Here is a 17168-nt window from a genome sequence, read left to right as displayed (position 1 = left end):
ATCTGCATTAACAACAAAAATATACAATATGATAAATAAAGAGTGTACAGGCAGCAATAAAGCTTGCAATAGTGAAGAGAGCACTGGTCAATGTTTTTGCACGTCGGGTGATGCAGACAGGATGCATTGTGGGACATCGTCCATTTTGTGCTCTGTGAAAGATAACATGAGCTATGTGAGGAGAGGGGAGGAACATCTCTTCCAGAATAAATGACATGACGCGTTAGTATATTATTATACGTCGGTTTAAAAGTAAATTCGCTAAAGCCGTTGTATGTTTACTTTCCTGGTTGCCTGTCGGTTCCGTCTCTTGATTTACCCTGGGAGCAGGCCCTGAACAAAATGGCAGACGGGCCAGGCTCCTTACCAGCAGGCCCGAGCCTTCTCTGAACGATAGGACCTTGACCTCTTGTGACGTTTTTACGAGTCAGTGGACACTGAAGTTCATGCAGCTTTTGTCGGTGAGAATTGCCAATGTCCTCCAGGCCTGTAAGGTACAGGCTGCTGAACGTCAACATGGCTAGATGTTCTTGTTGTGTTCTTCAGCCGCCCCGTGTTGTGGAGTCGGGAAGGCGTGGTGATATAAGTGTCTGTGGGTGGCGGCAGCACTGTAGAGCTTGTACAGAGCCTACGGACGAAGCACAAAGCAGGGAGTCACAAGAATGGCCTATCAGAGTCTTCCCTTTGTTTTCTATGGTTCACTAGATACATTTTGCTGTGTCCTATAGAGCCTTGGTTCTCAACTGGTAGGTCGTGACCCAAAAGTGGGTCGCGACACCGTGTTCATTAGGTCCCGTATGCCTTCCACTTTTCTAGGTGAGAGGCTTCTCAGCCTCCCCATAGCGTAGTACTGTCAGTTCTCACACCAAGCAGCCATTCATGTGCTACTTGGTGCCGAGTATCAGCTCGAGGTGGGGTGGGCTGGAGCTCTGGCCGTGAGGGAGCTCCATCCATACATGCATTGCTTACAGCTCCCTCACATGTCCTATAGAGGTGCCTGGACCGGAGTGACATCACATACTGTCTCCCAGCATCTCTACAGGGCAGGCAAGGGAGCATTCTATTCCATACAATGCCCAATACCTATCTGTTACTCATAGTGCTTTATCCCTCTCTATAACATGTAGTGCCTCATACCTCTCTCTTACACACACTGACTCCTAGCATTCTATTACACACAATGCCTAATACCTATATGTTACTCATAGTGTGTTATCCCCCTCTATAGCATGTAGTGCCTCATACCTCTCTCTTACACACAGTGACTCCTAGCATTCTATTCCATACAATGCCTAATACCTATATGTTAATCATAGTGCTTTATCCCCCTCTATAGCATGTAGTGCCTCATACCTCTCTCTTACACACACTGACTCCTAGCATTCTATTACACACAATGCCTAACGCCTTTGTGTTACCTCTCTACAGTATGTAGTGCCTCATACTTTTGTATTACACACAGCTTTATACATCTATATTAGACACAGGGCATCATACCCATGTATTATATGCAGTGACACACACCTTTGTATATGCAATGCATTTCTCACTATTACACACAGTGTCTCATACTTCTAAACAACACTCAGACTTGTACTATTAGACTAAGTGCCACATATTTCTATTGCATGCTTCTCTTTTACACGCAGTGCCTAATACCTCTGTATTACATGCAGTGCCTCATGCATCTCTATTTTCTATCACATTCAGTACCTGATACCTTTTGTTGCACACAAGTGCCACATACTTCCCTGGTGCACACAGTTACGCATTCAAGGATCATTTCTTAGTAGTATGCAAGTTATGAACAATCGCCAGTTCTGTGTTATTGTATACTTGTGCGAGTTGTATTTTATTTTTGTGTGCAATGTGATGGAGATAAAACACCTACCTCATTGGTGCTCCCCTTTGTCAGAAACAGTTCAAAAGAAGAAGAAAGATCGGGTTAGTATCTATTTTTCAACACCAGATTCAAATTGATCAATCCTTTGAAAAGCCAAAACACAGCAGTATGGTAATATTCTGGGTTAATACTGATTATGCTGGAGAGTTAAACCATCCAAAGACTTTGTAAAGTATAACAAGGTTATTCACAAAAGGGTGAAGACAGTGGTAGGTGTTCACATACTCTACAGAAAGACTAACAGGGTTATTCACAAAAGGGTGAAGAGTTTGGAGAAGGCAGGAGAAGAGAACAATCTAGGAAAACAGCTGATTTGGGAAAAATTCTCCAATTCAGCTCACTTTCCAGTTCAGCTATGTTGTCCTAGATTGTTCACTTCTCCGGCCTTCTCCAAACTCTTCACCCTTTTGTGAATAACCCTGTTAGTCTTTCTGTAGAGTATGTGAACACCTACCACTGTGGAACAGGAAATGAGGGAAAATTGCTCAATGCGTACATCTGTTCCACAGACATGTTTTGGAATAGATTTCCTCTCACTTCCTGTTGTGTTTCTGGGACAAGAAGTAAAGGAAACTCTCCCTAGTGGGAGACATTTCCTCTTCTATTCAAGGCTGAATAAAATGTTGTGGCTATAGATATACCTAAAATAAAAGATCAGCCAGGAGCAGCCCTGCCCAAAACATGAGTAAGCTAAATGGCTTATCCAGTAGGTTGGCTCAGCCTAGCAGACTCTGACCATAATTGAAATATTAGGGGCACAATTGGTAACTAGAGACCTTGGCACTGGAGTTCCCAAGACACCTGGGGCTGATTCAGCACACCAGTGACCCGAAATATTGGTTTTGGGTGGACAACCCCTTTTAAGATTTCAAATACTTGATATCTTGGCTTAGTTTATTTTTCTCCAGTTGCCATGCACTGCCCACACTGGCTTCAGTATAAGACACACAGGCACTGTACGGCACTTAGTGTACTTTACCTGGTCCCATAAGGCGGCTGCCACCTGGTCTATAACCGCTCCAAGTTCCCGGTATTCTCCAGAGTATCTGATATAGGCCCATGTGCACAATGTGATGAGGGTCAGTCCCATGATCATGTTACACAAGCTGGCTATAATGTCCAAGCCAATGAAGCCAGTTATGGCGGCCAGCACGTAGGTGATGAATATGACCACAAAGAGGGTGGCAGGGGTGCGGGCCGCGTGGAATATGTTTTTGCTGTCATTGTGCTTGATGTATTGGACGTAAAGCTCATCGATTTCATTCTCCAGCTGCTGCAGGTATCTTCGGCTGAACTCCTCGCCCCCCATTTTCTTCACGCTGCGGAACAGTTTGATGGAGTCGTCCTTTAACTCCTGGTGTTTATGCTGCAGGTCAGTGGGCGCTAAGAAGGGCCTGTCTCCTCCGCATACCTGGTTTGCACAAGGGGGGAAAAAAGCATTTTTGGGTTAGTGCTGCATACGAGTAACATGTAAACATTTTACCCAAAGGCCAATCAAGGCTAGCGGGATATGGGGAAAGGAAAAGAATGTCGAGGTTTGCAAAATTTCATGCCACCTGCGGCAACATTACCAACACAACCCCTTCAACCCTGGTGATAAGTCCCGCCTCACAAGTGGCACGCGTTAACATTTGCATTAAAATCATGGCCACTAGGGAACTTAATACCAGGGAGCCAGTTCTTCATCCATCCATCAAGATGGACACAGTGCAATTACGCATTGCAACCAATTAGAATTTGCCTTTTAGCTGAACTGACTTAAATTTGATTGCTTGCTATGGGCTACCACATTCATAGGCCTGATGTGGCCTAAAATTGTCTAAGGTAACAACAAAGGTAAAGCGTAGGCATGGTGTAGAACCTGGTGCCTTCAAGTACGTCTGATGGTGAGATGTGATGCCTTCAACTACCTATGTTAGTCCTCAAACCAATCACTGTGTCCCTAGGGAGCCCTTTGGATCCCAGACTGTTCACCGAGCCTCAACTTTTCTCTAAGTCAAGATTACAACACAACAAGGGCCTTTAAATGCTATGCATCTGTCCAGGCTTCAACATCTACATTCCATTCTTGTTTCTACTGACACCGAAAAGGCCTTTGATAGGGTAGACTGGTGTTTTATGATGGCAACTCTATATCACCTGGGTATTGGTTCAGGTTTTGACAACTGGATTTCAGCAATCTATTTAACGCCTACAGCTCGTGTCCGGATTAATGAAGCAGTCTTGGATTATTTTCCTTTGGGTAATGTCACGTGGCAGGGCTGCCCGCTTTCCCTATTGATTTTCATTCTCATACTCAAGCCTCTGCTCTGCCATATTAGGGCTAACCCCAATATTACGGGAATAACTGTGGGCAAGTTGACCCATAAGATTGCGGTTTACGCAGAAGATCTAATACATTTTTTTATCGCTAACCCAATCGCATCATTTCCCAACTTAATCTCGCCATTTAATACCTATAGTCAACTTTCCAACTTCAAAATAACTGGCAGAAGTCTGAAGCGCTCAATATTTCTATGCCTTTTCACGAACTGGAACATTTGAAGTCTCACTTCCCATTTCATTGGACTCAAACCAAAGTTAAATACTTGGGAATTGACCTCACTACTACACTATAGGATGTCTTTGCTGCAGATTTCCCAGGCTTCATCTCAAAGTGGTTGTCTACCATTTTTTCTTGTTTGAGCATAATATTATTCTTAAAATCAACGTTTTACCACGCTTGTTATATCTGCTTCAGGTCCTTCCAAACGGGAATCCATCGTGGTTCCTGAAACAACTGAGATGGGAATTTTCTCAGTTGCTGTGGATGCATAAGCATACCCTACTGATGCGACCCAAGGAAGACAGGGGGGGTCTTCCCAAACCCAATAAATATATCACAGAGCGGTCCACCTGACTAGGATATGGGAATGGTGCAGTCATACAGATGGGAAAAGGTGGGTTCAGATAGAGCAGGCAGTGAGGGAAGTGCCACTTCGGTGTCTTCTGTGCTTGAGACAGGACACTCCCCAACATATTAAACAGTATCCCTTGATCGGACCCACGTTAAGAGCCATCCCTCAGGAAAGCTCTCACCTATTTAGTGATTTCTGCTCTTCAGGTTTGATTCCAGTTGTAGGGAGCCCAAACTTTTCTCCGGGTTTGCAGGAGGCTGTTTTTAGACCTCTGTTGAAGTCGGATCTGTTGTCTATCCACTTCTGGTCGCAGAGAACTGTGAAATCACAGCAATTCAGTCTATGACGAATCCTGCCTTACCCTTATTGAGCACTATGCCGTTAAGGCATTTCCTGACCCATTAGTTTAGGGGTATACGTGAGATTGCTCAGCTGACTGTCTTCTAAGACCTTTGCCCTATTACATCTCTGATCCGCCATGGACTCTCTCCTAGCATTTACTATCTCGTTCGCCTGACTTGCCCAAGGCTTCTATAGTTGCCTGGGAAAATGAACTGGGAGTTACCTTCACTGGCCAACAATTAGTAGCATGATGCATCTTACCCATCAAGTGTTCATGTCGAGCAATCTTCAAAAAACAGGCTTTAAGATTTGATCCCGATGGTACAGGATTTCAAAGCTACTTCGTAAAATCTATCCACAGTGCTCACCCCTCTGTTGGAGATGTTTGGAACAGAAAGGCTCTTTACTCCATATATTCTAGAGCTGCCCGAAGTTGAAGGGATTCTGGGGTAAGGTGTGTAACATCGATGACCTTACTGGGGTCCAATTGGAAACTGATCCTGTGAAATACCTCCTCTACCTGGCCCCCCCCTCCATAAAACAATACAAGAAATCATTTCTTATACACCTTAATGCAGCTAAAGCTTGCATTTCCCTATATTGGAAGCAGTCAACACCTCCTTCTGTTCGGTTGTAGCTGAGGAAGGTGGAAGAAATTAAAACTATGGAAGACTTGAGAGCGGGTGAGGCACACCCTCACCCACTCTCAAGTTTTCCATGTCTTACAAAACTGAGGGAGGATCAGTTTTGTAGGAGATGATTTTATTGGAAGGAATTCCTCTTTACTCCGGAATTTAGAGCTCTGTATGAAGCATGAATGGCATTGGTAACATTGTTACAACAGCTCAGATCAGGCCACTCCAGTCTGCCACGATTGCCCATTGGCACACCTCTCCAACCTCCTCCACCCTTTTTTTCCTTTCTTTTCTTGCTCTCTCTGCACCTCCAGTCTCCAATGCTTTCCCTGTAGAATCTGCCTTCTGTTCTTTCTTTCTATTTCTTTTCCTTCTCTTCTGTGTTGCTCCTGCGTAGGCCTGCTAAATGTCAGACTTTTTCTTGGATTACCCTCTTCCCTTAATGTGCTGTGATAACCTCTCAATTCTAACATTGTGGGCTTGCTTCCTCTGGATTGGGATCCTCTAGAAGCTATTGTTATAGTCAGTCCTCCAGCATATTTATAAAGCTCCCAGTCCATTAAGGTAGCTTGTTGGAATCTTGTCAGCCCTGTGTATTAAAGCGGGGGTTGGGAACCCGGTCAAGGATTTTTTGGAATGCGGAGGGTGCGGTTGGAAGCTCAATTGTTATTGACCTTTTTATCTTCATATGTCTTCTTTTTATTTTCTGAGACTGTGACTTTCTATCTATTTCTGTTGTTTTTATCCTACTTGTTCTAAAAGTTTTGACGTAATTAATTTTTCTTTTAATTACTCCGGTGCTAACTTTTACCTGCTGTCATTCAGCTGTCAAATGCCGGAATCTCAATAGGCAGTATAGGCTCTGAAATGTGTCCCTTAGTTGGGTGGGCAGATCAAGCAGAGCAAGGAAAAAACTCTAACAAAAGCATTGGGTCATTGACTAAGCCAGTATTAATTTAGGTGCTCCCGGGTGCTGGAGGGCCCTTAGCAATGCAATCAGTACTGAGGGGCCATGCTAACCTGCGTATCCTGGAGCTCTGTACTGGATAATCCCATAAATGGGAGAACTCAAGAAGGGAAACCTTTCTCCAACCTTCATTAGAGAGAATCTGACAGCAGATACACCCCACTAATGGTAATAATTCCCATTCTACAGCCAGAGGCGTCCCCAGGCAGGGTGTCACCTGCTGGGATGTCACCATGCACGCCTGTGACATAATGTCTTCCGCTCGCAACGTCATCACGCACATAATGACGTCACATGCACTTAACTGCCGGCGTCCATCACCGAGAGATGAAGGGGACATTCATCCTGCAGGATAAGGTATGCCGCCAGGTCTCCTCCTCTCTCGGGTACTTGGTCTATGACCAAGTGCCCAACTTTTCAGAGGGGGGTGACACCAAAATCTCTGAGTCATTTTGGTGTCACCCGGTGCAGGCCGCAAACCCCAGAACCCCCCTTGCGACGCCGGCAGGATAAGGTATGCCGCCAGGTCCCCTCCTCTCTCGTACAACTGTCGGGTACTTGGTCTATGACTGAGTGCCTAACTTTCCAGAGGGGGTGACACCAAAATCTCTGTGAGTCATTTTGGTGTCACCCCCTGTGACGGTGTCAACCCCTCTGACAGTGTCACCCGGTGCGGGCCGCAAACCCCAGAAACCCCCTTGCGACGCCACTGCTTACAGCGATTCATCAGTACTGCAAGCACATCAATGCCTTTTGTAGCATAAAACAGTTCATGCCAGGGACTGAGTTGGACCGAGCTGCTGAAAATGATAAAAAAATCACCCTTTGTAGGTAACTTTGTTCAGTTTTATATCGCAGAGTGGCACTTATGGTATGTTTGTGTTGCTGTAATTTGAAATAGGTTGAGCACAATGCCAATGATACAATCTGGTGACTACACAGGCCAGTACACAACTTGAGATGACGTCATCAAAATGGATTCAGTGATGTCTTCATAATTCTTACCTCTTCCATTTTCTTATTATACAAGTCTTTTGCGGTGGCCACGGCTGCTAGGTTGTTAGCTTCTGCTGTAGCCTGATGAGAAGACAAACATGAATACGGGGTTATTAAACTAAATACAGGCTGATTATTGAGATATCTATTAAAGGCCAACTCCAGATAAAAATCTTGCTGAGTAGGAAAGGAATAGAATCTGTGTCAGGTTTTCTTTTTTTTTTGCTGGAACATGTATATCGGAGGCACTGGATTCAACTTATCAGTAGTTTGGGGTTATAGAAATTCAATTGAGTTGATATTAGGGATGCATGGATACCGTTTGTTTGGTATCGAGTACAGATACCGGTGCTTCCTCTGGCATGGAGACGGCTTCCTAGGCAATCAGGAAGCCAGGCGGCATGTAATGACATGCCGTCTGGCTGCCTGAATGCCCGGGAAGCCACCTCCATTTTGTTCGGCTGGCTCGATGCTGATTGGTTGGGACCCTAACCCTAAAATAAATGTAAAAATGGGTAAAAAAATGTTTAAAGTCCCCCATCCCCACATACACGCATGTATTGATGCAAACACGCATTGGGTGCACCTACAAACAAAAATGATGATTACACCACCCATGTTAGGTATTGCCGCGCCAGAGTGAGCGCGATAATTCTGGGGGGCCAATATTCATAGTTTTCTCTAAACTGATGGCCTGTACAGGCTTTGAAACTGACGCCTGTGGACGATTTGGCGTGCTGTATTTATTCACCATTTCACAGGCAGACGCAATTTGTAAGCTTGGTATGCTGAATATCTTTTTACTCGGCACAACCTCCATCTTTTACATTTTATAATACAATTGGGTATCATATTGTGCTAAGTGTACGAAAAAGTACAAGTGAAAACTAAGTGTATTTTTCACTGAAATTTTGGGTTTGACTGCGCCATTATCACGCGACGTAAACATTTGCAACTGGCACCATTTTATTCTACAGGGTTTGTGGAGTTAGGTAGTTCTCAGGCCTAAAATGTGGATTGCAACTAGGGATGCACCAATAACGGTTTTTCCGGTACTCACCGATACCAAATACCAATATCGGAAGTCCCATTAAGGAAACCAGGCTGGCTTCCTAAATAGCAGGGAAGCTGTCTCCATGCATCCTTGTCACCAGGTGACGAGGCTTTCTGGCCAATCGGGAAGCCGGGGGGGGGAGTCATTACACGGCGCACGGCTTCCTGATTGGCCGGGAAGCCGCCTCTATGCTCCCTCGTCATCAGGAAGCCGGGAGGCGGGTAATGACTCGCCATCCAGCTTCCTCGTTGGCCATCTTCCTGACCAATCAGGAAGCCGGGCAGCGAGTCATTGCACTGCGCCCGGCTTCCTGATTGGCCGGGAAGCTGACTCTATGCTCTCTCGTCGTCAGGAAGCCCGGAGGCGGGTAATGATTCACCATCCAGCTTCCTCGTTGGCCATCTTCCCGACCAACCAATTACACGCTATCCAGGCTTCCTGATTGGCCAGGAAGCCGGCTCCCGGCCAATCAGGAAGCCCGGGCAGCGTGTAATGACTCGCTGTCCGTCTTCCTGATATCGGAAGTTTGTGTATCGGGCTAGGCATCGGAGCATTTTGGCGAGTACGAATACTCGCCCAGATATTCAATATCGGTACCGATACTAATATCGGTATTGGTGCATCTCTAATTACAACAACAAAAAAATGCAAAAACGGCTCTGGCAGCGAAAAGGGTTAAATCACCTTAAAATAATTGGTGAAACCAAACTCATTTACCTGTAACATTGATTTTGGGTGCGGTAACTCCTCCCCCTGATAAATCTTGATGTAGGCCTGTTGGGGGAAGAAGCAGTACTGTTATAGCGATGTAACATCTTACTACTAATACCAAACGCAATGGAGCTCAGACACGTTAGTTGGAAAGTTTTGCATTGTACAAGATGACGTCAGGAAGAAGGGCGGCAACCCAAAAAGAGAGGAGGCGTGGCTTCAGGGATCAGTCGTCGCTACCAGAACTGCCCAGGGGGAAACCCCATGGAGTTTGGTAAGAGATTATCTGTTTTAGAGACCCCCCCAGACTGGACGAGCATTATATCCTGCATATGCTTGGAATGTCGAGAGAGTGAGAGTGCCACATGTATAATGTAAGGCCAATAAATTGTGATTTCACACCACAGAAAGTCATTTTAAAAAAACCAACGCATTTCAGGTGCTCCATACTCCCACTTCATCAGAGCTTAGACGCTGCTTGTAAACAGGGAGAACTGGACAATAGATTGTGAAATAAAGGATAGAATTGTGCTCATTCGGGTCACCGGTCTATTGTCCAGTATTCTCCCTATTTACTAGCAGCTTCTAAGCCCTGATGAAGGGGGAGTATTGAGCCCCCAAAACACATTGGATTTCTTTTAATGTTTGTGCTGTGAAATTAAGATTTACTGGCCTTACGTTATACTTGTGACTCTCTCAACATTCCAGGTATATGCAGGATATAATGCTCGTTCAGTCTAAGGGGGGGCTGTAATACAGAGAATGACTTACTATCAGCATCTAGCCCTTTTTTTCAGTGAGGCACCCCAGTCTAAAATGTCAAAAAATGACATGTGGCCACTCCAAAATCCATACCAGACCCTTATCCCAGAAAAGGGGGAAGCCCGTGCAAAAACAGGGAAAGATGAGAAATCTTTCAACGGGGACACTAGTTCTGGTGACCCTGCTGACCACCAGGAATTTCTCCTTACTTCCTGTTGTGGCGATCAGACAGGAAGTAAAGGGAAATCTCCCCAGATGGGACACAAAAGAAAAAGCTGACGGGGGTTATATAAAAAAAAGTTTTGGCGTCAGTTCTACTTTTAGCCATGAACATTTTTCCCTTCATATGGTTGCCATAAATATCTCTAGGTATGTCCGGAAGGCCTCGTTTAGTATACAAAGGAAGATTTTTTTCCCTTTTTCTTGATCCGTCAGAAGGATATAAATGAAATGAACATATTGTCTTGATTACAGTGAGCTGCAGGCCGGGAGTCCCTGTGGATTCTGGATAAAGTCTGGGCGGGTGTTGCTTGCTTGGCATGTCAATGTGAATACAGAAGGTTCTTTTCCACATCAGTGAATGTAATATAAAGCTGCGCTAACAACAACCATATGATCGTAGGGAGAAGCAGCCAACTCCCTCCACGGCCTGACATTGTCCAGGTGACACGGGGGGGGGGACGCGGGATCAGATTCATCCTCCCTTACATTCATTCTCCTTCTGGGGGGTGGAGATGGAGAGGTTGGGGCTGAGAGGATGAGCTCAGAATTGGGCTTAAAAAGTGTATGACCAGCCAAAACCTGTAGTTTTTAATAGAAAGGAAAAAGATTAAACCCGCTGTTGGGCTATCTGGCACTCTGCTACAGAGATCGGTTTTAGTAAAGTATTTATGAAAATTCAACGCGATAAGAAATCCAACACATTTCGTGGCGCTTCACGCTGCATTGCTTGCTGATGCAAACATTTCATACTATGCTTTTAACTCTTTTGAGTCAAGGCATTTCATTCCTGAAGTGACAACACATAAGCCCCGATGAAGGGGAAGTATATGAATCCTCAAAATGTGTCGGCTGTCTTATCTTGCTGACATTTCTCTTCTCTTTCTCTCAGAATCTCTTACTGAAATCTACTGGATTTCTTATAGGACCTCCCCGTTCGCTTTGGGGGGGTCTTTGATAAATGTGAGTAGCCACCCCAGTGGTGTAACTATAGCCATAGCAGCCCAGATGGATGCTGTGGGGCCTTGGGGTGGAAGGGGGCCCATTAGGTTCTTGAGGTAAATTAAAAATAGAACATATGAAGATAACACAGTACTGTATCATTACGGGGTTGTAGTTGATGACAGCCCTAATCCCATGTAAAGTCTACACTACAGTGCAGGAATGCTGATGTCAGATGCACAAGAGGAGTCTTTGGGACCTCTGTGTCATTAGTCACAGCTCAGAGAGAGGTCATCAGGGGAGTTCTCCATCACATCATGGCCCCCCATGAGCTGTATTTACACCCCTGAGCCTCACCTCCCATATAGCAAAGAACCCCTAACAAGAGGGGGAGTCCTCCCACAGCTTGACTAATGGTTTACAATGCAGGATGTTAATAACTGCAGATCTTAGCGCCTCTTGTGTATATGTTCCCGGATTAGCAGAATTAGAACTCCAGGTTATGTGTATGTATTACTATTGTGTATTTAGCTGTTGATCTCTAAGGAAGGAAGGTCCACTTTTACAGTATTGGTAGTTGTTTGGTTGTACTTATTGCCTGGCATTGCTCTTCACCCCACGCTATAACCCATCTGCATTGGAAAGGGCTGGAGCCACACTTTATCCGTTACCTTGAAATACTCCACCAGGCCGCGGCACGTTATCTTATTCCCATTGATTTCTTTAACATCCAAGTTCTCCGGGCTCAGAAGCCAAGGTATAAAGACTTTCAGGTTCCTTATGAACTCTTCATCGATTTCTGTATGGAGGAATGGAGAGATTGGTGACACAATATAGGGGCCGAGATGTTCGTCATTTATGGGTAAGGCGTCAGAAATCTAATTTTCTAATTTTCGATTTTTATAAAACAGCATAACGTTATATTTAAAGTTCTAAGCTTTAGCAGACCTCCTGACTTCTCCTGAATGTAGATCTTCACAGGTCCCCAATGCCCAGCTCATTGCCCAAAGGTCCCCAGTGCCAAAAGATCACAGGTCCCCAATGCCCAGCTCAATGCCCAAAGATCCTAGGTCCCCAAAGCCCATCTCGGTGCCCAAAGATCCCAGGTCCCCAATGTCCATCTCGGTGCCCAAAGATCCCAAGTCCCCAATGTCCATCTCGGTGCCCAAAGATCCCAGGTCCCCAATGTCCAGCTCAGTGCCTAGAGATCCCAGGTCCCCAATGCCCAGCTCAATGCCCAAAGTTCTCAAGTCCCGAATGCCCAGCTCAATGCCCAAAAGTTCCCAGTGCCCAAACATCACAGGTCCCCAGTGCCCAAACATCACAGGTCCCCAATGCCCAGCTCAATGCCAGAAACATTCCTCCCCATAATTCTTGGAGAGACACCTTCATGGTTGCCATCTGTGGTACAACATGGCCGCAAAATGATCTTTCTATGGGCTCATTTACACTGTTGCATTTTAGGGTTTCCATAATTTTAAAAATGTGCCTGTTCCCCTCAATGCAATCCATTTCTTTCTGGGATTTAGTGCATTGGTAGGCCCATAGAAGTCAATAGTAATGCATCACAACGCATATAAGAACACCAGGCAGAACTTCTCTTAACCCTTGCAGTGGGGCTAGCCCCACACTGCAAGGGTTAACTGCTCATTTTTGTCTAGGTGCCAAAAAAAAGTTATATTCACCCAATCTGCTGAGCTGGCTCCTGTTTTTCCAGTCTCTGAAGCCGGTCTCCTCCTGCAGCAGTGGAATGTTCCTCAGCGTCCTCACGTCTATGCACAGTATATAGAACATGATGATTTATGGGAGAGAGGCTCCAGGGACCAGTCTAAGAACAGTCACCTACAGTAGGTAAGCACCTAGACAGAAATGAGCACTTAACCCTTGCAGTGCAGGGGTAGCCCCACTGCAAGAGTTAATAAAAGTATTCCTGGAGTTCTTCTTTAATCAACTTCTGGCCAGGGAGCGTCACGCAGGGTGTGGAGGGGTCTACGAACCCCCCCATGAGAACCCTGATCAGGCAAAATGTCTCTAATACCTATAGGCTCGTTAAGGCTCATAGTTCTGCTCCCAAAAAGAGAAATGTTTCAGTAAGTAGCTACTTCCTGCTCATTTCCTGTGCAGGAATTCCATTGAAGGACACAGCAATCAGTCTCTGATAAGCCCCCATTCATTTATAAATGGCGGATAACAGAAAGGGGCTGAACTTGGCTTCACAACTAATGTAAATACATGATCAAGTCTGCATTGTTTCAGTCTGCTCTTCACATGTGACACTTACAATGCTGATATGTCTCTACTATACTCTTTAGGTTTTCTCTTATTCATCCCCAGGCTTCCTCTCTTGTGTTCCCTGATCCGCCCACTTCTCCAAGCCATTACTAGAGGGTTTCATTCCCGCTGCTGTTTTATTTTACAGCAGGAGAAGTTAAGACCCCCTGTGTTTGTCATTGCGGAGACAGAAGGCAAGGGTCAGAGGAGGGACCTTTAACCACTTCACGACTGCAATATGCGCACCTATGTGTGTTCCGAGTTATCCGATCTGCTATCAAACTCACAGATTAGTTTATCAGTTATAGTCAAGTTAGAGTTGAACTCTGGGAATCCTGCAGTAGACGCCCAGGCACTGCCAGGGTACACTGCGGGGGGGTCTACGGGGGTTGCAATAAGCACCATACATGCATATACAGTAGGTTTCATTCCTCTGAACCTTCAGGCTGAACAAAAGAAATATGACACATTCCTCCATCCATGTTAATGAGCGCAGATGGACTAGGGTTGCCACCTGTCCAGGATTCACCCGGACAGTCCGGGTTTTGAATGCTGTGTCCGGGTTTCATGGCAGCAGGAACCCGGACACAAAATGTCAAGCAGACAGGGGCAACCAAAATTAAGATAGGGGCTACTGGGCCTTCACTGTACAGTCTCAACTGTGATACATACATATGAAAGGGTGGCGCTATTTACATATGAACATGCCAAGGCTCATTCTCCCAAAAAAATGTCCGCGCGTCGCTAGAGTGTTCGGGTTTCACTTGAAGAAAAAGTGGCAACCCTAAGATGGAAGGATCTTTCCTGCCTGCTATGTAATCTAACAGCTGGTGCCTGTGGCTGTCGGACCGCCGCAACAGTGACTGCAGCTGACTGGCCTACAATTTTTAACCTAGATCTCTCAACAAAAGTTGATCGAAAAAGCAACTTTTGTTGAGCTGGGTGGTGCCGGCAGGGCCATCCATAGCTTGAAATTCGGTTAGCAGGTGTCTGCATGGAGTTCGAGCAGTGTATGGCCAGCTTTACCTTATTCCTTCCCTGGTGGCCGATGCTCTTCTCTGATCATTGACGCTCCTGTTATAAGGTGGGCATGCAACATCCTCACATACCATGCAGGACCACTGGTCCTGCTTTGCACATGATGTCTCCGCTTATTGACGCTCCCAGTATTGGGTGAATCCTCAGTGTCCTCATGTGCCATACAGGACTGCCAGGACCTGCATGGCACATGATGTCTCTGCTCATTGATGCTCCCAGGTTTAAGTGGGTCCTCAGCGTCCTCATGTGCCATACAGGACCACTGGTCCTGCATTGCACGTGATGACATAAGAGAGGCTGCAACAGGAGGAGTGGCAAAGAGGAACAGCTTTGTGGGTCCGGTAGTACAGCAAGGAGGAAGTGAAGCTGAAGGACTGAAGCTGCTAAATATGGCCTGGAAATCTAAGTTTGAATGCACTGGGTCTGGGGGTTAAATGAAGGCCCAGGCTAAGCGGTAGGCAGATGAGGTGGCATCCTTGGTGCTTCAGCAAGAAGGGGCTCAAGAAGGGGAGGGCCCCCCTTCACATGACACAATTTGGCCTTTACGCCTCGGGTGCTAAATGATCTTGTCTTGATAGGGGTTAAAGGGGAGATCTCAACAATGATACAGTATCTCTCATTAATTTAAGAAGCCGGAGGGCAGTTTTCTTCTATACGCTCTTTAAAGCATTTGTTGGCATGGGGCGATCTGGTATATCATTCATGTATTGTCAGCTTGAGAAGCAGATGGAAGCCATTGTGAGGTTTCTTTAAACCAGAGATGATAGGCAAACTCCGGCCCTCCAGCTGTGGTCAAACTACAAAATCCATCATGCATCTGCCTCTGGGAGTCATGCCTGTGGCTGCCAGAGTCTTGCAATGCCTCATGGGATTGGTAGTTCCACCACAGCTGGAGGGCCGGAGTTTGCCTACTCCTTCTATAAACTCACCTCTGAGTTTTCCATCGAATTTGGGGTTGGTGGCTACAGTGAGGCCGGGATGTGGCAGGAGGAAGCAGGAGATGTTGGTAAAGCAGGAGTGGATGTGTTTCCTGACATTCTGCAGCTCCTCGTGCTGATTCTCAGACACCTGTCGCAATAGATCAATACACATGATCAGTTCACATGCAAAGAAAGAAGAGCTCAGAGTTCTGCTGTTTAAACAAGATGCTGTTTAAACAACCGGCACTTTAAATTTTTAAATACATTCGGCTGCCATAAGGTCCCACTCTTACAGGGGACCTTGCGGGGACCTCATGGTGGTTGTTTACAGCGCCGGCTTGCACATAACATAGCTCTCCACCAGCCCGCACATCCCCTCCATAACGCCACCCGCAACCATGAGACCCCACACAGCCTCCTGAGAACTGCGCACATAGCCCCGGTGAGACTCCGCGCGCAGCCCCGGTGACACTCCGCGCGCAGCCCCGGTGGGACTCCGCACGCAGCCCCGGTGAGACTCCGCGCGCAGCCCCGGTGAGACTCCGCGCGCAGCCCCGGTGACACTCCGCGCGCAGCCCCGCTGACACTCCGCACGCAGCCCCGGTGTCCCGGTGAGACTCCGCACGCAGCCCCGGTGAGACTCCGCACGCAGCCCCGGTGAGACTCCGCACGCAGCCCCGGTGAGACTCCGCACGCAGCCCTGGTGAGACCCTATACAGCCTTCTGAGGCCTTGATGGGTGGATGCCAGTCTGGAGGAGTGGGCGTTCCTAAGCAGGCTGCATTTACATGAAGGCCACCCTAAAGATGCTGAGCCACAACAATTGAAAGTACTGAAACCAAATGTATGAAAGGGGCGGGTCAGGGACTGTCAGGCTGGGGAGGAAAGGATTAGATGATGCTGTACGTCCCCCAGCCAGGAAATGAGGTGGGCTCTGTGTGGCTTGCTACAGCTTGTATTGCACATCTGTGAAATCAGAGGAAGCCATTTCAGTCCAGGAGAACGGTGCAAGACTGAGTTCAGCTTTAATCTTACAGGAGATGAGAGGCCATGATTATATTTTTGTGCTGCTTGTATATCAGTGACAAATCCTGTCACATGACGGCTGCACTAGTTCTTGTACGGTCGCCTCTTCCCCGCACATTATGGAGGGTTGGCACCCCTGCGGAATATTTCATCTGTCAAATTTGGCCATCACCATGAAAGGGCAGATCTGCTGCAGATGGCACCATCAGACCCCATGAACGGGCTCCATTGGTATGGCGTGTCCTCCAGACTAACCAACATTCCTCCATGTGAAATCCAAAGTGTAGAGTCACTTCCTGTTCATTCATAACTGGGGACATAATAATCACTATGTCCTCAGTTGTTTACAAACAGGGAGCGATCAGTACTGATCATATAGGTGTTTGTTCTGCACAGGGGAGGAGCGGTGAATATTTGAGCCGCTCCGCCCCCTCCCGCCTATCACCAGAGCCCTCCCCACACCACCTTGACAGCTGATCTCTCATC

General features: G+C 46.5%; 1 protein-coding gene across 1 annotated transcript in view; it reads right to left on the bottom strand.

Moving 5' to 3' along the window:
* The window catches only part of ATL1 (atlastin GTPase 1), a 34324-nt gene continuing 17156 nt past the window's right edge, over positions 1–17168 (bottom strand). The window contains exons 8-14 of the mRNA XM_018558383.1: positions 15667–15805; positions 12100–12227; positions 9512–9568; positions 7750–7821; positions 2883–3314; positions 1892–1906; positions 1–628 (exon numbers count right to left, since the gene is read on the bottom strand). Coding sequence (XP_018413885.1) covers positions 521–628; positions 1892–1906; positions 2883–3314; positions 7750–7821; positions 9512–9568; positions 12100–12227; positions 15667–15805 — 951 coding nt within the window. The 3' untranslated portion in view covers positions 1–520. The remainder of the gene's footprint in view (positions 629–1891; positions 1907–2882; positions 3315–7749; positions 7822–9511; positions 9569–12099; positions 12228–15666; positions 15806–17168) is intronic.

Source organism: Nanorana parkeri, unplaced genomic scaffold (assembly GCF_000935625.1).
Source record: "Nanorana parkeri isolate BGI_ZX_2015 unplaced genomic scaffold, ASM93562v1 scaffold335, whole genome shotgun sequence".
NCBI lineage: Eukaryota > Metazoa > Chordata > Amphibia > Anura > Dicroglossidae > Nanorana > Nanorana parkeri.
This window is presented reverse-complemented; position numbering and strand designations above follow the sequence as displayed.